This window comes from Heteronotia binoei, chromosome 9, assembly GCF_032191835.1.
Source record: "Heteronotia binoei isolate CCM8104 ecotype False Entrance Well chromosome 9, APGP_CSIRO_Hbin_v1, whole genome shotgun sequence".
Lineage (NCBI taxonomy): Eukaryota > Metazoa > Chordata > Lepidosauria > Squamata > Gekkonidae > Heteronotia > Heteronotia binoei.
The window spans coordinates 57,614,570-57,639,648 of NC_083231.1; the positions used below are offsets into that span (position 1 = coordinate 57,614,570).

Genomic DNA, 25,079 nt, shown 5'->3' on the forward strand with positions numbered 1-25,079 from the left:
ACTATTCTTGGTGTGAGTCTGGTGGCTAGCTGGAGAGGTTGGGAATGAACAGCAGTAGAAGTGGCAGATGAACTGTTCCCCCCACTTTCCTCAGCTACCGGTACTGGGCCTGCCCTGACTCTGCAGTGCTCGACCTTCTGGGAGAGCTCGTCTCGCCAGCGATTGAGCTCATTGGCCTGTTCAGCGATCGTGCCCTTAAGGCACGGGTCTAACATGGTTGCCATCATGTAGACCTTATCCTTGGTGAAAGTCTTAAAGCGGGCCTCAAGCCCTTCCTGCAGCCTAACAACCAGGGTGCGTACCACTGGAAGAACGTCTGCATGGCCTTGAGCTGGCACTAGAAACGAGAACAGGTCCTCATAGGCCATGTGGACCATGGGGACGACGAATGTGATGCTCACTGTATCAGATGAGAGCGTTTCTGTGTGGGTCTTGAAGGGCTCAAGAACCTCCGCAATCTGAGAAATGACCACCCAATCCTCTTTGGTGAGACGGTTCTCATTTTGAAAGACCCTCGTCTCAGAGACAAAGGCATCCAGGGCTGCTCTCTGCTCCACCATGCGCTCCAGCATGGCACAGGTGGAGTTCCAGCGTGTGCTGACGTCACCGATCAGGTGGTGCCCTAACACGCCTGTCAGTGTCTGTTTCTCACACAGTAGATATGAGTCCTTATTGCTGTGTGAGAAGTGACACGTTATGTGCCAACACCTCTGGAGCAGAAGTCGGTACTTATGGGTCGCAGCTAGATATCAACAATCCTGGCTTTTCTTCTGGCCCAATGCGTCCTTAACCACGAGGTAGAGAAGGTGGGCCACGCAAGGAAGGTGTTTTAGGCCCTGACGCTGGACAGCCGCCTTGTTGTTGGAGCCACCATCAGTCACCACGAAGCCCGTGGAGATGTCCCTGCCTACCCAGACCTCTAACTGCCACGAGAGGATGGCTCCCAAGAGTGTCTGCTGTGTGTGGCACATAGACTGCTTTGGCGTGCAGCAAGGCCCAGCGATAGCCAGCCTGACGGCCCTGATCCTGCCTACTGCTACTGCCACCCCCACCCTGCAGCTCACTGCGTTGCCACCAATGCGCAGTCAGGAAGAGATACCCCTTGAACGCATGTTGGGAGCTCCAGATATCTGAGGTGAAATGAACAGTCCCCCCAGCAGCACGGGACAAATGCTCCTTCACCACAGATCTGGTTGCCTTGAAAACAGCTGGCACAATGGTCCTACTAATGGTGGTTCTAGCAGGAACTTTGTACCAGGGCACCGGGTACTTGAGCAACCCTAGCACTCCGGGATTCTTGACCACTGAAAATGGAAGCCCATCGGTGACCGACCTGGCAAGGTTCCAGGCGATCACCCTCCTGCCGTACCTGATTCTCCCTCTTGGCACACAGGTGCCACCCCCACCAAACATCTCAGGCAGAGATGCCTGGCGTCCCTGCCCTGTCGTGGAACTCTCCTGGAGAGCTCTGGAGGTAGTCGTGGTGGGATGGACCTCCTGGCTGGGTGGTATTGGTCGCTTGGGCACCCCTGCACCAGCCTGCTTCTCCCCCTTAAGAAGCACCGCCTGGTGGTGCTTCCACATGTGGTTCTGCATCCCCCCTGGAGTCAGGTGGGAAGGGTCCCATCCACAATTGATCCGGGCCCTGCACAGCTGGCACTGCACATAGTGTAGATCCTTGGTAAGTCGGAAATGGTTCCAGACTTTAGAGGTGTATGGATGGCCAAGCTGACTAGCAGCTTGGGTGTCCGGAGCCACCTCCTGTGAGGTGCTTGGGGCAAACACATCGTGTCTCGGGGTGGCAGGAGGGCCTGGCCGCCAGGGGGAGGTGGGCAGAGATGTGTATCTCCACCTCATGTGTCTCCATCTCTTCCCCCTCCACCCCATGCGGCCTCCCCTCCTGGCCATCTCCCGAAGGACTACTGGTTCCCGAAGGAACCAAAGAAGGGGGCTGGTCCTCCTCAACCAGCTTTTCCTCCAGCTCCTGCACAACAGTCTGCACCCTCCTTGGGGTGATCGTTTTGGACAGAAAACTGTCCCCAAAGCTCATCTCCAAGGAGGACTGCTCTTGCTGCCCCTCCTCCAGCTGATGAGGCTGAGGTACATCAGCTGGAGGAGAGACTGCCCGAGCAGTAGACCCCTGCTCAGTGCCAGCACCTAATGGCACCTCTGCTGGGGGCGCCCCAGCAGCAGCCTCGATGAAGGGCCCAAGGCGGGCCTTCTTCATCACACTCCAGCCAGAGGTCAGAGTGCTGGAAGGTGGCTGTGGAGTGGCCCTACACACAGATGGGGGGGGGGAAACTGGGTCCTCCCCTCCACCCCTCTAGTCTTCTCCTTGGCTTTGCCCCCAGGGCCCCTCTTCTGCTGCCTGTCACTTGTGTCACCCTTGGCCAGTCTCACACAACCTGAACTGAGAGTGGGGTTTTTTACAAACCTAACTCACTGCACTGTACCCTGAACCAACAGGCGCCCTGACTTCTTTTTAAAAACCCTCCCACCAAAACTTGTTGGTTTGTTTTTTTTTGGTCCCTAACCTGTCCTTCTTTGGGTTGGGGTAGTAGTCTGGTAAAGTTTAGGGGACTAGGTGATCCTGCCTTTACCTGGCTACAGTTTTTAAAAGACTACCTTGAGATGAAGGCAATCCTTGTTATATCTTCCAATTAAACCTCTCCTAAATAGGTCCTGGGACAAACCGGATTTCCTTGCAAACTAGAAATCAGGTGTCCACTATAACTAGAGAGAAGCTGTGGTTTACCCGATGGAAATTTAAGGATGCAGTGACTTTTAGTGGCTGAAAGCAAGATGCACTGAAACCCTAGTCTCTTTAAAAGGGAGCCTGATGTGGCCTAGTAGTCATGCTGCCTTTTAAGAGAAACCTAAAATCTTTTTAAATTGCCCCTATCTGTCCTAGTTGAATTTTGAAAGAAGATAAAGCCCTAAACTGGATTAATTTTTTTTTTAAATTTCAAAAAACACCCCCCCTAAAAACACTTTTATTAGTGAGGCAGCCTATTTAGTGGCCCTAGCCAAACCAAAAGCACCCTCAGACTCCAAAAATAGCTCTATAAAAACATGAGAGTTATCCACCCCACACACTAACCAGAGGTAATTAAAAAAAACCAAAACGTGACAGAAATAAATTTAACTTTTAACCCCCCCCCTCCCCCCAAAAAAAACAGAACCAGGAAAAGGGACAACAGGACAGGATGCAAAACCAACAGCAACAGATCCAAACAAATCTAACTGAGAAAAAGCCGACAAACTCAACTGTTAAAAAACTGAACTTTTTAACAATAAAAATTAGGCCAAACAGCCCCCCCCCCCCCCAAAAAAAAAAGAACCAGAACCTGAAGAGAAAAGGAACAACAGCAGCACAACACTGCAGCAACAAATCAAACAAAGAATACTTTTAAGACAGTTAAAAACTTGACCTTTAACAATACAGGAACTTAACCAACCTCTCCCCCCAAAAAAACCCTTCATCCTAACCCCAAGAAATCCAAGCCACCCAAATCAGGAAAAGTAAAAGGACACTGCACTTTTGAAAGTCCTCTCACTAAAGTAAGATATAGGCAAATTGGCAACCCCCCACCCCAGGCCCCCACCCACAGCAGAACCCCCTAACCCTAACCCAAAATGAGCTACCCACCCACCCAAATCTGGATAAGTAAAGAGACTTTGAGTCTTAAAAAGTCCTTTTACTCTTATCCTAACTAAAATAAAAACAAGAACTCCAACACTGTCTTACCTTAGATGTCTTCTCCAGGCAGATCAGGCAAGGCTGAGAGAGAGCAGCAGCAGTTGAGGCCAAGGGCCAGCGCAGCACAATCTCTCTCTCACACCAACACAGCAGCAATGGAATGGAGTCCAGCCTGGCAGACTTCTTAAAAAGGTTCTCTGGCCCTACACAGAGCAGTTTCAAAAAATACCACTGCTCTGTGATTGGCCAGAGAACAATATTTACTTGGATACCCAAGTAAACAAAAGAACAATAATGTTGCTGATGGCTGGGGGGTTAGTCCAGCCATCAGCTACATAACTGCCCTGCAGAGCATGCATTTGCAATGCATTTTGCAAATGCATGCTTTGGATTGGCTGCTGGGGCTCCTCTCCCCCTCCCTCCCTGATCTCAGGGAGGCTATGGGAGAGGCGGGAAAAGGCTTCCAAAGGCGGGAAAGGAGGCAAGCAGCTTCCCTGAGGCTGCAGAAGCTCCTTTCCCACCTTTTACATTGAGTTCCATATACTTCTGAATATTAATTCGTAAGTATACGTGGAGCCGTATATGGTTCCCGTATAATGCCTTCTAATTTGATTTGGAAGTATATGGCGTATACTTCCAAATCAAATCAGGGGGTATTTGGCCGTCTATTCGGTTCGGCTGAACCGAATGCATACCTCTACTAGTTAGTCCACACAGGAGAATCTGGTTTCAAATGATTGCTGTAGTGCAATCTGTATTGGATCAATCTTGTACAAAAATTTTCTGTTACATCTGACATTATCTCCTGTAGTGTATCCAAAGCATGACTGCTGACGTGTTACTGATCAGACTGAATGTAGCCACTGCAGACTTGATAACCTCTTTTTGTGGTGTGTACCTGAAGGGTTCTCATATACCTGTAAGGCCACAACATGTGAGTCACAAAGTTGTACAGGATGGCTTTTTTGTCTTCTGGCAATGATACAGTGTTCTGATTAGTTCTAAACAGGGTTTGGTTTTTTTTCCTGCTGGAGCCCATAGGAGCAGAGCTCTGCCTGGGCTTGTCAGGCTCTGGCTGGTCCAACCCGCCATACAGCAGCCATGTGCTCCCAAACCAGGTGTTGTGGCCTAATATGCAACCCCCCATACAGCAGCCATGTGCTCCCAAACCAGGTGTTGTGGCCTAATATGCAAATGAGTTCCTGCTGGGCTTTTTCTATAAAAAAAAGCACTGGTTAAGCATTTGCTTCCTTTAAGCTGTGTTTTTTTTTTTTAAGCTTAAATTGCAAGTACAAACTGAATTCATTTTATAAAGGTGGTGTTCGTAGTTGTTTTAATGCTGATGGTTTGAAGGTAAACTTGACATTTCATGACTTCTAGCTGTACATTTTTGTGTTTTCAATCTTGGGAAATGTACACTACCACTTCTGTCCCAAACATACAGTAGATTTTAAAACTATTATATGGAGGTATAATGTATGGCATTAACACTGAACTTTCAACTAGAACAGCATAAACTGTTGTTTTTTTCAGTTATCTTTATAAACGACACCTTCCTTTATAAACTACACCTTCAGTTATCTTTATAAACAACACCTTCCTGCCGAAGGCATGTTATAACTACATGAAAGTGTTTAAATGCATTAAACACACCTGTTTGCATATTGTGAATGAGGTTTAATGAGCCAGTTTTTTGTTAGTATGTATAGAAAGCTTGCAATACAAACAGAGGTTAAGGCAGAACCATAATCTTTGATATTCAGTAGCATTCTGTAAAATTATCAATTCTTTATTCTTTTTTTAAATTAAAGATCAGTATAAGCATCTCAAAACTGAGTTAAGATATCTGCATTTTACAAGACAAGTAAAGTATAATTATATAGTTCCAAAGCAATTCATCTCTGAGTGGATAGTTTTAAGTGCTTGTCTTTGCTGATACTGTTCCAAAAATTCTATACTTGGGCTAATTGGGGCTCAGATTTTCAAAATGCTTTTAACAATCAGAGTTCTGTTGAAATCACAGTGCGAAGGCACAGACAAAAAACTATATTGATGTCTGAAGGGAACTATGCATATTTAAATGTGTTTTTAATGGCTGATGCTGCCTATTGAGAGCTTATTTCTAAATTTTGTTTATTTCAGTAAAAAATTTGTATTCCCTCCCAAAGAGGCCCAAGGTTGCTTAAAATGATAAATAGCCATGAAAGCCCTGTTCACTGCCTCAGGAGGTGGTGGCAGCTACAAGCATAGTTAGCTTCAAGAGGGGATTGGATAAAAATATGGGGCAGAAGTCCATCAGTGGCTATTAGCCACAGCATTTTTTTGGAACTGTCTGGGGCAGTGATTCTCTGTATTCTTGGTGCCTGGGGGGGGCGCAAAGTGGAGCTTCTAGCCCCACTTGTGAACCTCCTGATGGCACTTGGGGTTTTTTTTGGCCACTGTGAGGCACAGAGTGTTGGCCTGATCCAACATGGCTTCTCTTATGTTTTATGTTCCCTACAAATGTAAAGCCATATAGATATAACATATCTAAAATACAAAATATTACCAGGTAAGCATAAACACCAACTGTCAAATTAATCATCAGATAATAAAAGGCCCATGTAAATCACACAAACGTACAGGCTTTTTTGAAGTCTGGCAAGGGGGATCTCATCCTCTGAAAGGTCTTCATGGAGGAAAGAGGCCACAACTGAGCTGACACAGATCTTACTGTCATAACCGTACTGTCAAAGCAAACATAGCTGAGGGGAACAGTTGGCACCCAGGTTCACACCAGAAGACTGTCTCTCAGGTCTGTGCACCCCAGGTCATGAAAGGCTGTAAAGGTAAGAAGCCCTGAAGAAATAGACAACAAATGAAGACATTGTATGTACGTATGTGTCATCAAGTCGCAAGCAACTTATGGCACCCCCAGCCAAGGGCTTTCAAGGTAAGAGATAAGTAGAGGTGGTTTGCTTATTTTCACCACAGAGCTTTCTGTGGTGGTCTTCCATTCAAGAACCAAGCAGGCTATACCATTCTTTACTTGTCTTTAAGGCAGTCCAATTTAGTGTGTCTTTAAGATTACATTAGCATTGTTTATCACAGCTAGATTGAGTGAATAAAAAAATAAAATAAAAATGGAGCAACTTTCTTTTCAGTTGAAACAAGCAGGGCTTTTGGGGGGCAGAAGCACAAAGGAGTGGAGCTCCACCTGGGCTGGCCAGGGCTCCAGCTGGCATGCTGGGGAAGGCAAAGGGAGGCATCTTTAAATACCTCCCGGATAACTTCAGCCTTCCCCAGCATGCCTAGGCATAGGGGATCTACTGCTGGGCTTTCTCTATAAAAAACCCCTCAAGGCATTCTTGGCCACCATATATATCTGCCATTCCATCAAGCAAAGCTGAATCTAAACATATCCCTAGACTTGGGCTTATATATTTTACTGAGAGTTATACTTTTCCTTTTAAGTTGTAAGTGGATAAAACAGTGCAGTTACAAGAAAAATGACTTCTGAAACCTTAACTATTCAAAGGGAAATCTGACTACTAACTTTGGCCCAGCTTCTGCAATCCACTCACCTTGCCTAGGTGAACCATACATTGTTGATTCAGTCTGCAGGAGTACTTTGTTATCTAGACTAATAAAACATTATTTGACAGCCAGGTTTATAATAGCCACTCTATAAGTGAGGTCATGGGAGGTCAAAAGTACATAATCAGAAACAACTTAGAAGTTAATTCTTAGCACTGCAGCCCAACACATGCTTTGGGTCTTGGAATTCAGACTTATAGTGGAAGATTTATCCTCTACATTACAATGGTCTTCTTGCCCTAAACAATGACAAGTCAGTCATTAACACAGCACTGCATTTTGCACATCTGAGAACCTTAATAAATATTGCGGCAATATATTGAAATAGGCCTTTTCTTTACAGGTAACCCTAATTACTTTTCTGTTGTATGCGATGGAACATGAGATTCATGTTTAAACAATTTAATCTAGCTTTTGTCCCATTGTTTGTTACTTATATGTCACTGCACATCAGTATTCAGGTCTCTTTAGTATAGTAATTCTTACTAAGATTTTACAAATGGGATATGTTTCGAAGTCATTTTCTGATTTTCTGAATTACCCAGTTATCAGCTGATATTACTTTAAAAAGAAAAAAATCTATCATAAATGTTAATCTGTTTTTAGTTAAAGAAAATATAATTCTATTGAATGTGGGTGCATGTCACAGATTATGATTCTGCCACTGCCTTTTTCTGTAACACATTTTGTAGCCCTGTTAGTAGATCAGTGAATGAGTACATTAAACGCATTTCCATCCAGTGTTAGGCCAAATGCCCTCAAAACGAGGTTGGGGAATTAGTTAGGTGGGCACCTGGCTCATTAGGAATCTTTTTACCAATTTATACCAGGCTCAACCATCCAGAGGGTAAATGCTCAATAAAAAGGACTCTAATTTAATAAAAACCAATTGTAATTTATTTAGAATAATAGTTCTTCCACACAAGATAAAAATACAATACAATCACACATTCACACAGGCCTAAAAAACACAGATAGATTGATAGGGGAACATATAGGGGTAAACAGACAGGGTAATATTTACCATCGTAGTCTTCGAGGAAGGTTCCAATGGTGACATAAGAGGACAGGGGAAATGGACCCAAAACTGTGGCCAGAATTGGGGAAGGATCTAGACAGCGGACCTGGGATACTGTTAGATGCACACATGAGTGGAGTTGGGTCAGAGGTTAAATAGGCTCCCTTAGGCCCCTTAGGGGATGGGAGGTGACGGGGAGGAGAGATGGGAGGCTCTGTGATGACCATGAAGGCTGGACATTAGCAGAGCCAATGGTGAGTCCTTTGGTGACATCCAATTGGGTGTTTGCTTTGACCAATGAACTTCACCTTAGTCCTGTGAACCTGGAAATTTCCAAGTTGCAATATGGCCTGAGGCGGCTCCAAGGTGTTAGACTGGGGTAAGAATGGGAATGGCTGGATACTTAAGGTTAAGTGGGCTTATCTGGGAAGGTGACAATAGGGAATCAAATATTGACCTAGGTATCACCCGGGTAAGACAAAAGACTTGGTTGATGGAGGAGAAGTTCTTCCTCTTTTCTCATCGTCTTCTGGGCAAGAGTTATTGTTTAGGGTATTGCTAGGCAATCAGGACTAACAGTTGAGCTATTAATCCATTCATGGGGCAAATGGGTTGCTTGCGGGCTGAGGGTGACTCAGGGTGTGTACGTGAGCTTCTCACTATGAAGGAATGAAGTCCAGCCTGGCAGGAAGATGGCTACAAGTGGTGTTAGCGAGACACAGTGGATTCCATGCTCAACGCCTCAACAACGGTCGCCTGGATAGCTCCGTGGCGGCGCAGCTTCTTCCCTACCATGGCGGGCCCAAGCAGTGACAGGGAAACGTCCATGCACATTGGCAAGCACTCTATACCGGTTTAGAATGCCTACACACTTAGGCTGTTTACACACATGAGTCCCTTTTAGTCTCTGGTTCATGGAAAACAGGCTAGAAACTGCTTGCCTGTACAGTTCATGGTGGTGTGGCTTCTGCCACTGCAGTGGCCAAGACTGGGCACACAAGGAGTAGCTGGCAGCTCATTTGTAGAATGCTGCTGCAAAGCTGAGGCTGATAGTATCCACAAGCCTTAGAAACTGTAAGCAAAGTCCACTTCTTAGAGCAGATGTGTGAGAGTTAAAACTCCAGGCACCCTGGCAACCATACTGGTGATCACGATGTCCATATGTATGAAAAGTAGGGGGCTTTTTCCTCACAATTCCCCCCCTCAAGACCTACGTCACCAACTGGAGACAAGGTCTTGAATAACACAACAAGCAAAGTCCATAGCTGCTGTTGACAGGCGGCGAGTCCATGTAGCTTCAGGTGTCTACCAGGGTGTACCGTCTACCTAAAAGGTTGGAGCCACTATCTAAACTACTCAAAAATCAATTTGAAAAATATTCCAATAGGCCAAAGGCTTCTTCCTTGAATACTACAATGCAGGGATAACAGACATTGGCAACATTGTCTGACATATAGTATTAAAAACACAGGGTTACAATCATTGAAATAAAAGTTGAGTTCATAAAATCCTTACTGCCATTTAGACCAGATAAATAACAAGAATTGATCTATAAATCCCACACAATCATGACAATAATTGATTAGAAAAACACAGGTACATTAGAATTCGTGGTTACAAGTGAATTCATCATATCTTAACCTTGAGTCTTCTTTTCTTCTTCTCCCCCCCTTGATAAGCTTCTTATACTGGGGTTTGAAGAGGATCTTCTTCCATGTACCTATTGGGTATGTGAAAGTCCTAGTGGAGGGTGAACTAAAGAGTCTACCCACCCCCCCTAGCACCCAGCGAAATCTGTCTTTATTGTTGCCAAAAAGGAATTCTTCCTGTAACCCATCATGGAATTGGCAATGGTGCTTTTCTGCCTGTATCACCGATGGTCCATAGAGCAACAGTGGGCTTGAGGAAAGAACCAAAAAGAAACCAAAAAACATGACACATGACAACATGTAAGATGATTCTGCACCATTGTAGGGAGCAGTGAAAGCAGATCAAAAATGCATACATTCAACCATGAAGAAAGGAATCTTAAAAAGCTATTAGTGAAGTGTCCTCCTGTCCAGCGTATGGTGACCAGTGAGCTTTTACGTCACAAGCTTACATATGTCATGTTAGGGGCCTGCATTGGGCAGGTTTGCCTATTACACTAAGCATTCAGGACTTTAGGAGGCCTTTTCCTTGTCAAGGAAGGAAAGTAACACACACAATTCAGAAAACACAACCCCAAATATACTTTGTTGCAACATAAAACTTAAAATAAAACATTGTGCGCAAAGTTGGAGCTCCAGGGAAATGACCATAGTTGGGGCGTCCCCCATATAATGAAAATAGTTCCACAAAGAAGAGACAAAAGAAAACCTTTGCTATAGCTTTGGAATATAATAAATTGTCAAAACAATAGAAAAACTTCAAAAACAATGTTAGCTAGCTTTATATGATATGTGAGCTAGATCAGAGAAATTAAAAACCTGGACATTAGTGAGGTGATCAGGTCCCACTAAATCCATTTTTTCTCTGGGCTAGTTCAGCTAAAACGATCTTGGTATGGGGGTCTCACATGTGAGCATAGATTTCAACAAAAACTTAACAAAACAAGAATTCTGAAAAGCAACATAGTGGTTACACATACATAAAACAATTCTTAACAGACCTATCAACAACTCTTAGAACTACTGATCATGCAAGGTGGGGCCTTTTAAGAACATGTGGATACCTCTTTCCACAGGCAGACTGGATTAAACTAAAATTAAAACTCTACCTTCAAATCCTACTCTACTATTTGAAGATATTTTGCTTCCTTAATGGAAACAATTTTCTCTTTGGCCCTTAAGCTGAGATCTCACTTTATAAACACTGATGTGTGAAGCCTCCTCTCTCTTCCTTCCTTCAGAATATTTTTCTCCCAGTAAGCCTTTGGCTATACCCTTCAGTGTTCATTCATCTACTATGACTAAGGCTAAATTTATGTAAATGCATTTGGAAATATTCATTGCTGCTGCCCATGGTTCTGGGTCAATTAAAGATTGTAAACCTGAAAGGGCAGAGGTCATGTTTTCCCCTGGTTAGATTTAAACAAATAATATATATTGGTGCCATATCAATAATACGACATCTGTATTGAGGTTTGGACATTTTTTGTAAGTATGTATAAGGTATTGTAAGCAGCTAGCATATCAATTTGTATATTATTTAAATGCGGGAGAAAGGATGAGAATATAGAACGGAATTTGGAAAGTAGCGACTGTAGTCATGAAATTAAAAGACATTTGCTCCTTGGGAGGACAGCTATGGCGAACCTAGGCAGTGTAATAAGTAGTGACATATCACCCTGCCAACAAAAGTCCGTATAGTCAAAGCGATGGTATTCCCAGTAGTAATGTACGGCTGTGAGAGTTGGACCATAAGGAAGGCCGAGCGCAGAAGAATAAATGTTTTCAAGTTGTGGTGCTGAAGAAGACTCTTGAGAGTCCCTTGAGCTGCAAGATCAAATCAGTCAGTCCTAAGGGAAATGAACCCTGACTGTTCCCTGGAAGGTCAGATGCTGAAGCTAAAGCTCAAATACTTTGGCCACCAAATGAGAAGGGAGCACTCACAGGAGAAGACCCTGATGGTGGGAAAGACAGAAAGCAAAAGAAGAACGGGACAGCAAAAGATGAGATGGCTGGACAGTGTTACTGATATAACTAGCATGAATTTGAGCGGACTTTGGAGGATGGTGGAAGACAGGAGGGCCTGGTGTGTCTTGGTCCATGGGGTCGCAAAGAGTCAGATTCGACTGTGCGAGTGAACAATAACAAAGTTCATATGATAGGGTTGCCAGGTCCAACTCAGAAAGTACCCAAGGACTTTGGGGATGGAGCCAGAAGACTTTCCCATTCCCCAATATAAATAAAAATACAGCAGTGCAGTTCCCCTGAATACAGTCTTCAGTCCCTTGTCTCCCAGCAGCTAGCAGCACTTCTACTAAATGAAAGTGAACATACGCACACACACTCACAAAGCAGCCAAAATAAATGCAGTTTGCAAGCACACACTTTTGTGATCTCAAGGGCAGTTTACTCATGGGAATTGCTGAATGTAGTCATCTGCTATATTTCCACCAGCTTCTTCAGACTAATACAGGAAATGAAAGGTTCTAGGTTACTGTTTACTATGCAAATGACTTCTGAAAAGAATGCAAAACAAATGCAGGGACTGGGCTCTCTTCCTTTCCCACAACTTCACAGACTCACTAGTGATTATATTCTGTGCTTTTAGTTGAACTCTGTTGTCCCTCTTAAAAGTTTTTGAGCTGAGCCATTTATTTTGGGAATCCATAATTACTTGTCTCTAAATACTTTGTTTTTATAGATTGCTAAGCCAAACAATGAAGGATCATCTAGTGAGAGTAGCAAATGAAGCAGAATTTATCTTGAGTAGACAGAGAGCTGAAGATATTCACAGGCATGCTGAATTTGAGGTAAGGCCAAAATTTTCAAACATGCACTAATATTTATTTCCTATATACTGAAGTTATAATCAAACAGATAAGTGGGCTGTGTCATAAATATTTTCATTACCAATGGAAAGTGCTAAGCACTTGGAACTTCACATGTATTTTAGTATTCAAACTTCTGGGCAATTGACTCACTTTAGGACAAGGAAGCTCTTCAGTATAAATTAGTTTTTACTGGACCACTGTTATGTTCTTATTCCAGGGAACGTTTTGAAAGATGAAACATGTACGATACTATTTAATGCTGTAGCGGTTAGCAATGTATATTAATGCACATATTTAACATTTTCACATTTAATATATATTAATGTTTAAATCTTTTGTTTTAAACATTTTATACAAAATTCATCCATAGCTGCCACCTCTAAATGAACAGTAAATCCCACAAGACAAATATGACATTCTCTCAGATTGTAATGTTAATAGTTATTACTATGACATGAATTATCTTGCTCTTGGTTGCCAGCAATATAGCCATACACTTAAGAATCTTTTCTAATTTCTTCATGACTGTCCTTCCCAATCTCAGTCTCCTTTTGATTTCTGGTTGCAGTCTCCCTTTGGGTTGTTAATGGAGCCAAGGAATATAAAGAAAATATTTTAACAATTTCAATTTTTTCATCACAAGTCTTAAAATTGTATAATTCTTCAGTAGTCATATTTTATTCTTCTTGATGTTCAGCTGTAATTTTTCACTCATTTCTGCCAGTAATATATCTGCATATCTCAAAGTGTTAAAAGTTCCTTTCACCAATTTTCACACCATTTTCATCTAAATCTAATCCAGTTTTCCTTATTATATGTTCTGCATATAGATTGAAAAGATGGGGGATAAAATGCTCCCTCGTCTGCCACATTTGCCAGCTGGAAGCCATTCTGTTTTTTCATATTGTATCCTGACAGTAGCCTCTTATCCTGTGTACAGTTCCACATCAGGTGTTGTTGCGCACCCATTTATTTTAAAACCAACCATAACTTTTTTATGAACCACAGTCTAAAGCTTTGTTGTAATCTATGAAGCACAAGCTGATTTTCTTCTGAAATTCTCTCATGTGCTTCAGTAAATGCAAATTTACTGAAATTTGCAAATTTCAAATTTGCTTCAATGCAAATTTGAAATATGATTTCTAGTGCTTCTTCCTGAACATCTGACAGTTCGCATTCCATATATGGTAACAATCTTTGCTGTAAGATTTTGAACATTGCTGTACTTCTGTGAGAAATTAATGCAATGGTCTGATAGTTGCTATACTCAGGCCTCAGACTGAGTGGGAGCTCACAGGAGCACAGCTCATGAACTTTTCTGAGAGTTCTACCTCCTCCTGAGAGTTCCACCTCCTTGTCCATTGAATAGTAGGTGCAGCTGCATAACAATCCTTGGATGAGCTCCACCACCTATTGTTCCACAAAATGACCCCTGGCTATAGTCCTTAACATCTTTTTCATTAGAAACTGGAGTGTAAATTGAGCATTTCCAGTCTGCGGGCCATTATTTTGTTTGCCTTGTTGGCATATTCTTAAGATTTTGATTATCTCACTTTTTGTCGTTTGGAATAGCTCTGTTGGTATCCTGTCTACTCCTGGTGATTTATTTATCCTAATTGCTCTCAGTGCAGCTTTCACTACACTTTCTAAAATTGTACGTTCAAAAGATTTTTTTTTGGCCTATATTGGCCTTCCTCAGTGATCAAACCAATAGCATTATTACCTGGTATAATATACCATTCATTTACTATGAACTGACAAAGATAAATTTATTATGGTAATTACTGTCTATATTCAAGGGAAATAACCATTAACCTCATTCTTAAGAGTGCCCAGCCATAGTAAGGTATATTTGTTTCTATGACAATTATTCAATCAATTGTCTACCTTTCACATTTGGTCAGAAAAGTTCTGTAAAAGCCAAAAGCCAACAGTGGTGCACTTGGTTGAGACGCACAAAATGTGTTTGGTCAGAGTTAATATTTATCACTTTTGGATGTCATTATAGATTATTAATGATAATTGAGGTTATTGGAACGACCAATGTCTATTTTTAACCAGTTGTGAAATAAAATACATGCATTTTTGTATTTGTGTTATCTGTTAATATTTAAATTTACAGACAGTATTATTTGGACTGTATGTTTATGTTTTCTTAACCTTTAGGTACTGGGCAGCCCAATCCAGACATGTGGTGGCCGGCCGTGGCGTAGCTGCCGTGCCGCTAGTACACTTCCTGAGGACTTTGGCACACTAGTGCGTGGGGAGGGGAAAGGCATAGCTTCCTGTGAGGGAGGTGGTCGCCATGGCAGCACCACTGGCGTAGGTACGCAAGGGAGGCGGAGGCAGCCAGAGGGGAGGGCCAGCCCACCTCCCCCATTGGCCAGTCGGGAATGGGGAGAGGCATCCCCAGAGAGGCTGATAGCCATCCCCAACCCACCCCCAAACAGAGAACGGAGCCAATGATGAGCAGACCATCACAGGCAAAGGAGAGACGTGCCACCAACACAGGGAGGGAACAGGAGTGAGGCTAGGCATGCACACATGAGAAGCCTCGCTTGGTGGCGGGGTGGGGGCGAGACAGACCCGGAGAAGCATCAGTCCCCTCACACCCTCCCGCTGTCAGAGACTCTGCCAATGGCAGGCAGACAAGCAGGAAGTACTAAGTGCAGGAGTTCACTGTCATAGACAGCGACTGGAATGTGTATCTGGGAGTGAGCAGCTCAGCAGCAGAGACCCCCTGTGTTGCCCTGACGCCCCCTTCCATGTGCACAGAACAACTCCCGCAGGGGCCACAGAACTCAGAGTGCGAGTGCATCAGCCTCAGAATTCTGAGTCCACTTAATCAGCCCCCCCTTAGTGCCCTGTGCAGAACAGCCCTGTGGGGTCAGGTAGGCTGTCAGCCCGGGCAGGCTGAGGGGCGGCACTTCCCTCCCCTGTCCAACCACTTGGGGGGCAGAGTGTTGGCTCATAGACCATTCCCACTCCCCAAAACCAAGTCTGCCCACCCTCCCAGGCATTCCTTCAGAGAGGCCACTGACAGAGGGGAGGGTTGCCCAGGGAATGTGCAGCAGATGCCAAGCAGGAGAGACAACAGAGGGCACAGCTCAGACTTTATTTTTCTGGAACAGAGTGCAACAGTCTCCCTGGTGCGCTCTGGGCAGTCTTGCGGTGGGCGGGGCTCTATTCCGAGCAGCGGGTAGAAACAACTGAGGGAATGGGTGGAGCGACACACGCGGAAGCTTCTGTGTTGGAGTCTTTCACACCCTCTGCTATGGCGACGCCAGCCTATCGCCTCCTGCCTCAGCGAGGGCAGCTAAACATACGTTAGTCTCTTCGGGGTTCTGATACGGTAGATGAATAAAGGACCACTGCAGATTTGAAGCCTTTCCCAATCACACAGGCACCAGAGATCGTAACAGCAAACTATAGTTCTTTATTTATAAAATAGGCTTTAACTGGGAGATGGGATGTATGTACAGAGGCTAGTTTGTATCTCGTAGGAATAACATTTCCTTTACAGTATGTTGGCTAGACCCTCCAGCAAGGCTCTGAGGTATTTCAGGGTACACAGTTCTTCTTTTAATCCACTCTCCTAGACTTTAATCAGGCTGGCCTCTTGGGCTTTGAGTGCCTGGTCCCTCGAGTCATCTGGTTTGACAAGCCCCAGCTCTCCTGACTCCCTCAGACCCACGGCTCTCCCTCAGCCACCTTATAAACTCCTAGGAGCAGTGTATCATATGTCTGTGACCACTAAGGTCTTCCACTTAGACACTCTCTGTCACCTTCCTCTTCCTTAGAGGGCACTCGTGACCTAGAGATATGCCTCACGCTCAGCCACCTGGCTGATTTTACAGAGTGTATATAGAGCTTCACTTCACATCAAGCCTTTCTCACCACACTCTGTGTCCCACTCCCTCTTTCTGACCGTTTTTTCCTGAGAGTTAACCTCTGAGCCATTAGCTGTCACTCAGGACTTGAGAGTTCTGAGCACCCCTGGCGCCCACCTTTGGGTCACATGACTCAGGGCTCTCTGAGTCCTCAGCTTCTCCATTAACCCTTTGATTCTGTCGCAGAGCCCCACCTGCAAAACGGAGATAGAGATCAAGAGCACTTGCAGGGGTGGCGGCTGGAAGAGCAGGCTGCATTTCAGCCGGGCACTCTCTTAAAGGGGCAATCTCTGACCCACCTCCCCGCAGCAGGGCAGCTGCCACACACACACACTCTGTGCCCTGCTAGGGGTTGGGAATGTGGCAGAGGGCAGACCAAGGGAAGGGAGCAGGCGGCAGCACAGGGGAGCGGAGTCAGCAAATGCCCCCTGCCGAAGCCCACTGCCTAGTTCAAGTACCAGAGACACTCGCACACCAAGCAGTCGAGAGCGAGGGGATGGGGAGGCTGGGGGTGGAAAGTGGAAGTTACCCAGCCATGGGCTACAAGCCTCGCATGCAGAGCCTCCGGGAGCCCGGAACCTGTGGAGACCTGGAAACAAGAGCCGTTAGCCCAGGGGAGAGACCGCTCTCTCTTCCTCACAAGTCAAAGATACTGTCAAAGCAACCGCGTAGTGCAAAACCCGTCACCAACGTGCCTGCCTGTCCCTCACTCTAAGTCTGTATGGCCAGGAGCTCACTGGCAGAGCTTCCCGCCACGCACTTCTCTTCCTAACAACTGAGTTGTTCGAGGCCAGAGCAGAAGTATTTCTAGGAGGGGGGAGACCGCGATTGGGTGCTGGGGAGGGGGCTCATCAGCCCGAGGCGCGAGGGGATTGGCGAGGCAATCACACCACTCCCTAAGGGGTTTGCAAGCTTCTGCAGCAGCGGAGGCAACCTTTTGTTTTGGTTTCAACGAGTGCCTGTGGGACACACCGCTATTTTTGCCAGCGTAAAGCTACACCTCTCAGAGGGGGGCGTGCCATGGGCCAAACTGCTCAGGAAGCTGCCTAAACCTGGGCACGCCCCCAACTCCCTCCTCCGCCTGAACACCGCGCTCCACCTCACTTCTGCCCACGCTTGGATGCAGCCCTCAGGTGCCGCTGCCCTCGGGCAGAGTGGCGCTTGGGTGGCCCCCCACTCATGTAACTCCCCTCCGCTGTGGTGGCGCCGGTCGTACATCAGTGCAAACCCTTCCTGCGCTCACATAGTGGCTCGTCTGCTCCCAAAAAACTTCCCAGTCCCCCCACCCTCTGGATTGTGCTGCAATTCTGTTTGCTTTGGGTTAAGTTTTTACACCACTCTTTTTTTCAGTTGCAATCTAAACTCCGTACAATATTGCTCTCAGCTTTGTTGACACATACAAACGTTATGCTGTGTGTCCAAGAGGAGTCCTTTATTCACTAAAATTTAAAGTCCATATATTATAGTAATTAGTTACTACAGTTAAAAGATATAAATTATTATCCCTGCCCTTCATTTTGGCATATGATATAAAAAGGAAAACAACATTAAATAATATTAGTATATACAGAATTCTACTTTAAAAAGTGCTATATGTTTTGTTGTATTACAGAGCATCAAGCATGTCTATATTTTAGCACATTAATAACCTTTTTGTTTTAAAATAGATAAGTTGAAGGCATATTTGTCCTGGGTAGTGGTTATGTTCTAAAGGTCATCTTTGTTGGTCTCAGAATTCAAGCTGTGCATTGTTTAATAAGCTGTCTGCACTTCATCTAGAGCTAGTTACCCGCTTCTGCAAACAGAGATGTTGTCAGATATCTCTGGTGTCATTTTGTGCTTGTGGAATAGCAGGCAGGTTTCATTCGTTACATGAAGCAGTCAAGGGTTTGAAGACAGCCCTGTGCAGATGAAATATACATCTTTTTTAGTTCATTGCTTGATAATCATTGAAGTGGGACAAAAGTGACAACTTATACTCTGGTTTTAGGCAGACATGCCATGACTGATATGGCCTCACTGAATAGGTGAACTGCTTCTTCTTTCTTGTAGCAATAGTATATCCCACCACCACCCCTTAAACATTTTTTCCATACAAAAATAACTGAACTAGTATAACAGAAAGCTGTGATAATTTACTTAAAAACTCTATTTCTGTCTGGGCTGACCATTATCTATTATATTTATTATATCTGTGATATCTCAGTGTGATGGTTCAAGGGGTTTAATCACATCATCCTGAGCTTAAATGAAAACTAAATTTTTATCAAAAGTAGAGGAGAAGGCATAGCTTCTTTGTTCAGTAAGGCATGCTCCTTTTGATCGCACAGATCATTTTTGTGCCTGTGTTTGCCTTGGAAAAGTAACAATGACTACCAAGGAAGAAGCAGGAGGGGAAACTGTTTAAGAGGAATCAATCATGAGCAAAGATGTTAGCACCATAAATCTATACGCAGCAGATGAGTATTTTAGTGGATAAAAAAATTGTTTTCTTTGAGTTGAAACAGGTCATTCTCAGAGAAACATCTTTGTAATCAAGGTATAAGGGTATCTTATGTCTGTTACATTAAGCTAGAATTAATTCAGGAGAACGGTGTATCATTCATATCTTTCAGAGGTTTGCTATAATCATCAAGGGAAATTATTTCATATGTTGCTATATCAAACATAATACTATAATGTATCAAACAAATAATATCAAACATAATGCAAATATGGAAAGTATACGTTTATATGTGAAAGTTAATTTTAATTTTTAATGTTCATTAAACCCAGTTTTTCAAAAGTAATGAATTATATCATGAGCCCCCAAGAACAATAAAACAAAACAGTTGTTTTAACCAAGTAATTCTCTTTTTGATTCAGTGTGTCATTGTGACATTTATTATATAATTTATAATTATATTATTATTATTTATTGAGTCTTTTATTTCTCTTTTATATTTTTTTCTGCCGTGATTGAGAGTAGGAAAATAGCACAGTTTTAGCTAAGATAGTTCTTTTATTTCAGATCATTTAGACATATATTAAGGCACAATCCTTAAGATCTTTTAAGGTGCTGCTCATTCACTCCCTAAATTACACTGGAGCAGGGAGCAGGAGACAGCACAGCTTCTGTATGTGAGGCTGTCGCCAAGATAATCCTGCAGGATGATAGTTCTGCAGGAGCACGGACTCCTGTCATACTATCAAGGCGGGAGAAGCAGGAGGAGAGGGCCAACGCAAACCCACGGGATTGGCCAGTCCACAGGCGGGTGCCACTGCACATGATAGTCGGGGTGGGAAGAGGTATCTCTGGAGAAGTTAAGTACCCTCCCACCCCCTAACAGAAGCCTGCACCAATGACAGGCACACTGTCAGAGTCATGTGTTGCCCAACACACCAAAAACAAACAAGAAAATCACCCCGAACAACATAACACTCAATAAAGCTTCTCAGACTGTATATACAGGAATGAAAACGTGGTTGGGGAAAATTTACAAACATACAGATAGTACCTACATGCCAGCATTTTCCATGGGCAAGCTCCTGGCGAAGACACTGAGTCCACCGTCCCAGCCATGGCTCCCCCCAGCACTGCCTATGGGAACCCCTGAGACTCATTGCCGGCCCCTGCGATGTGTGCTGCTGCCCTTCTCCCCCCATGCCAGATGAACCATGTTCTAGAGCAGAGACAGAGTTTAAAGCCCCAGCTAGGTACCCATTCCATTCCCCCTTCACAGGTTGCATCCTTCTCCTTCTTCTCCTTCCCCCATGGGGTCAGTTACTCTGAGGGATTGCATCTTGCCAAAGGCTACACACCCCAGCACCCATGGTATGAGTGGAGAAAAGACCCTCTGCCCCCCCCAAAAAAGAGCCTCACACTCTGCCCAGCATGCTGAGGTAGCTCATTTGCCCATCTCACCCCCTGTCCCCCTTGTGCAAAGAAGACCTTCGTCTTACACATTCTCTCAGAATGGGATATGCTGGCTGTTTTCTTGTAACTTTACATGTCTTGGGTGTCACTTCCAGGCTGAAAGGTCTTAGGAAGCAGCCTAACACTGGCCACACCCCTAACGCCACCCCCACTTATGCTGGCATGGCAATCTACGCCCCAGTTGTGCCACTGGCTGGGCGCATCACCCCTCCGCTAGGAGCGGGCACCCGCTCAAGCACCCGTACATGGACATAAGTCCCATTTCTGCTGCCGTGGAGTGACCTAGAATGGCGTAACTGGAATTTATGCCTATGTAGGAATTAATTTGTTTCTAGAGCACTTTTGCCCCACTTTAGGATTGTGCTGTAAAGCACCCTTCCATAGACTATATGTCTTAATATGCTGAAGCCCAAAAGAAATTGCTACTAAAATATAATGACCATAGATGTGGGAAAAGGTGAAGAAATCACATATGTAATAGTTTTTAGGGCATCAAGCTTTAATCAGCAGCTTAATTTTAATAGAGTTATTGGTAAGGCTGAGTCAGCTAGGCACTTTTAATCTGTTGTATTTAAGGGCATAATGGGAGGGGGTGAGTTTTAAGTGTTTCTATACATAAAGGAAGTAAATATTTTATTTATTTATTATTTTTTTCTTTATAGTCAACCTTTTTCTCTTGGACTCAAGATATAGATAAGCCTTCCTTCAGAAAGTAGCATCTCCCAGAGAATAATATTTTAAAATTAATTCAAATACTGCAATAACTGTATTTATTTAAAACATTTTTATGCCACCCTTTGACCTAAATAGGGTCCCCATGATGGTGAACATCAGGCATTAAATCAGTTAAATATTAAAATAACATTTAAATTGTATATGTAAAGAACAGTACTACATAAGCATACCAACAAACACACAGAACTGAGGAGGAGGGCCAATATGATCATGATAATCATAGTGTGTAGAGTGTTAAAATACCCACATTGTTAATATTTTAATTTTTATTGAAGAATTTGAAGAAGATGATGATTTTGGATCCCGCCCTATACTCTGAATTTCAGTCTCAGAGCGGTCATAATCTCCTCTACCTCCCCCCCACTTACAACAAACACCCTGTGAGGTAGGTGGGGCTGAGAGTGCTTTCACAGCAGCTGCCCTTTCAAGGACAGCTTCAATGAAAGCTATGGCTGACCCAAGGTCATCTCAGCAGGTGCAAGTGGAGGAGTGGGGACTCAAACCCAGTTCTCCCAGATAAGAGTCCATGCACTTAACCACTACACCAAACTAGCTCTACCAAAAAAGCCCTGCGCAAGATACCATCAAAGACAATTGGTACCTGCTAGGCTTTTTCTACCAAAAAAACCATGCGCAAGATACCATCAAAGACAATCTCTGGCAGTCAAGAACATCTGGGAATATTTGCAGCCATTTTTTTTAATGGTCCCTTGTGGTTCTTCAGTACTCCTAATCTCTTACATCAGAGGCTATATGGGTTGCTTAGTGGTATACACATCAGTCTGGTGAATTTTCTCTTACAAAAAGTTGTGAAAATTAGACATAGGTTTGACTAATTGAGTGAGGGTTGCTCTTTTTTGTTCTGTATATCTAGTCCTGTATGAAGGAGGAGCTCCTGAGGGGAGAGATGTAAGCTTCTGATACATTTGGAGCTCATCCCATTCCATTATGAAGCAGCACTGAGACAGCATGTAGAGCAATTTATAAACCTTTATATTAAATTTATTTATGTGAAACTGGTCATACTTGCATTTTAACTTTGTACAATATAACTTGCACAAGGAAATCACTTAAGCATGGATAAATAGATTGTATAGTGTTGAATTACTTCACCAACACACAGGTGAATAGTGAGTGGCCAGTCAATTTCACAGTAATGCTAAGCACTGCTGTTTTATATGTTGCAATTTTAAAAAGTTACTTCAGACTGTTAAGGGAGGTGTTTTACTAAATGCTAAGCATGCATTTTTTCATTTTCTGTGAAATCATGCATTTTCTGTTACTGAAAGCATGCATTTGCCATAAATTGCAAAAGTTCATGTTCTGATTATTGGCAGTTTGTCCATTTAACTGACTTGCCGCCTTTGTTGTAAATCATATTAGGCAGCTAACTTCTCTGCATGGTTTCCCTTCAATAATTAAATCTAGTATTTCCAGCTGCTGTAAAATTTGTTGCCCTTTTCTCTTCAGTTATGTTTCTTCATGCATATAACTTTGACTTTTCTTTAGCTTTAATTTTTACTCTGTGCCAATTTATAGGCTATAGTTAAGCAGCAATAAATTATATACATTTTATTTTATGGCTTATGTGGAATATGAATGTTAATATAAATACAATCTTGTTAATGCAAAAGGCGAAAGAAATTTCTAGCAACTAGCTAATTTTCTTATAGAATTTGTTTAATATTACTCTTCTCTGTGAAAACTGGACATAGGATTGGACAAATATAAATCACAGGAATAAAATTATGTTAGGAACAACCAAATATTCAAGACAATCATGAGGCAAAACGTCTCTGGCATCAGTAGCGCTATACCTGAATAGTAAGGATAAATGTGTAACATAGTGAGTAGAGGGTGCATGGCATTTGGGGACAGAATTGCTAAAACAATAAGACGAACAATTAGCAGTTCTTTTACAGTATTAAGAACAAGAATTTGACTGTGGAGTCTGTTGGATCTTTGAATGACAAAGGAATGAAAGGATTGCTTAAAATGAAGGGAAAATAAAAGAGTGATTAGACTCAATTGTCAGGAATCATTGGAACTAGATGAGCTATATTAACTATATTATTGATGGATATGATTTGGGTTGAATCTTGATTATGATCTGACTGTATGTCTTGGATAAATAGCCTAGGACCTGAGTTCCTTAAAGACCACTGGCTTCTATGGTTGTGGGTTGGGTATAAATGTTTTAGTATACATTCACATGTATGGAGGGCTTTAGTTTAACACTGAGAAAGAATACTAAAGTGATATGTCACAGGACTCACTTTGTAGCAGGAGCTCATTTGCATATTAGGCCACCCCGCTTATAGGGGTGCTTACAGGGTTTTTGTTACAGGGATTACTGTAAGCTCTTGGAGGATTGGCTACATCAGGGATGTGTGGCCTAAAATGCAAAGGAGCTCCTGCTACAAAGTGAGCCCTGTGTCTTTCAAAAGAAAGAAATCTTAAGAAATGAATAAAAACATGTTGGTATGGTCTCTTGCTGCTATTTAATAACTGCAAAGAAGAAAGGGAAGAGAGGATGAGCAAAAGGGAAGCTCACGGAAGTATTTGATTAGGTGAGGAGCACTCTTATTTTCTTCTTCTTGCTTTAAAAAGCTTATCCCTATCTTCAGTTTTCCAAAGCTCAGTTCCTGAATATTGCCAGATCTGATATTGCTTGAGAAACAGCAGGACATTATAGCACAAGCTTCTTCTTCCAACCTGAAATTCTCCTTTTAAGAATGTAATAATCATTGTCTCTTTATATAACAACTTTCAGATGTTATTGAATTGCAAACTAGGAAGTAAACTGTAAGTAAAAAAATCTCCAAGTTTTCATATATTTATAAAAAGTAAAGGTACTCTATTACACTTAGGGGGAAAGTGTGCATATCTTTTCATCTGGCTTCCCTGATAAACTGAATCAGTGCAGTGTGCAACATGGAGTTTTGGTTATTAAACACTTCTCTTAGAAAGGGTTCTCATCGGTGGAGAAGACCCTAAACCAGGGGTGTTGAACTCATTTGTTATGATGGCTGGATCTCACATAAATGATACCTTGTTGGGCTGGGTCATGTTGGGTTGGGCCGAGCGATGTCAGGCTGGGCCATGTGTGTACCTGTTTAAGATTAGGTAGCAGAGATACAAATTTTAAAGAGACCACAGACAAACCCAAATATTTTAAAAAACTTAAAACATGCTTAAATCATTAGCACTCATTGGTCTTAAAGGTGCTTTCTTTGTATTTCTCCCACAGGATCCAGGGAACTGGGCAAAGAAAGCTCTGCCTCTTTCCTTCCTTCCCCAAGGACTGGGTGGAGGGAAGACTCAGTCAATAGAAAGAAGAGAGGTTTGGCTCAGTAGCTCTGCTGTGTGATTGAAAGAGCCTGGCAAAACAAGCTATTCCTCCCCCCTTCCTCCCCAAGGGAGGAGCCTCAACCAATGGAGAAATAGAGGTTTTGCTCTGTAGCTCCTGTGCAATTGAGCAAGCCTGGTAAAGCAAGCTGTGATGCAGAAGGAAGCAAGAGAGAGGAGAAAGAAGCAGATGATAGCCAGTGACTTGGGGGCCTAATAGGAGTCCTCTGCGGGGAGGGGCTGATTCAGCCCTCGAACTGCATGTTTGACATCCTTGCCCTAAACTTTCCTGGGTGACACCAGCTTCTCTCCCACGTGGTTCTCATTGTTTCATAATTCTGTACTCTTAGTCCTATTGCTTTATTATCAAATATCTTAGGTTGTCTGATTGCATGGTTTTATATTCTGTAATTCAC

The 25,079-nt window shown here is 43.3% G+C and overlaps 1 protein-coding gene across 1 annotated transcript in view; it reads left to right on the forward strand.

Moving 5' to 3' along the window:
• Positions 1–25,079, forward strand: part of LRBA (LPS responsive beige-like anchor protein) — a 630,809-nt gene that overhangs the window by 204,348 nt on the left and 401,382 nt on the right. The window contains exon 36 of the mRNA XM_060246657.1: positions 12,645–12,753. Within this exon, the coding sequence (XP_060102640.1) occupies positions 12,645–12,753 (109 nt within the window). The remainder of the gene's footprint in view (positions 1–12,644; positions 12,754–25,079) is intronic.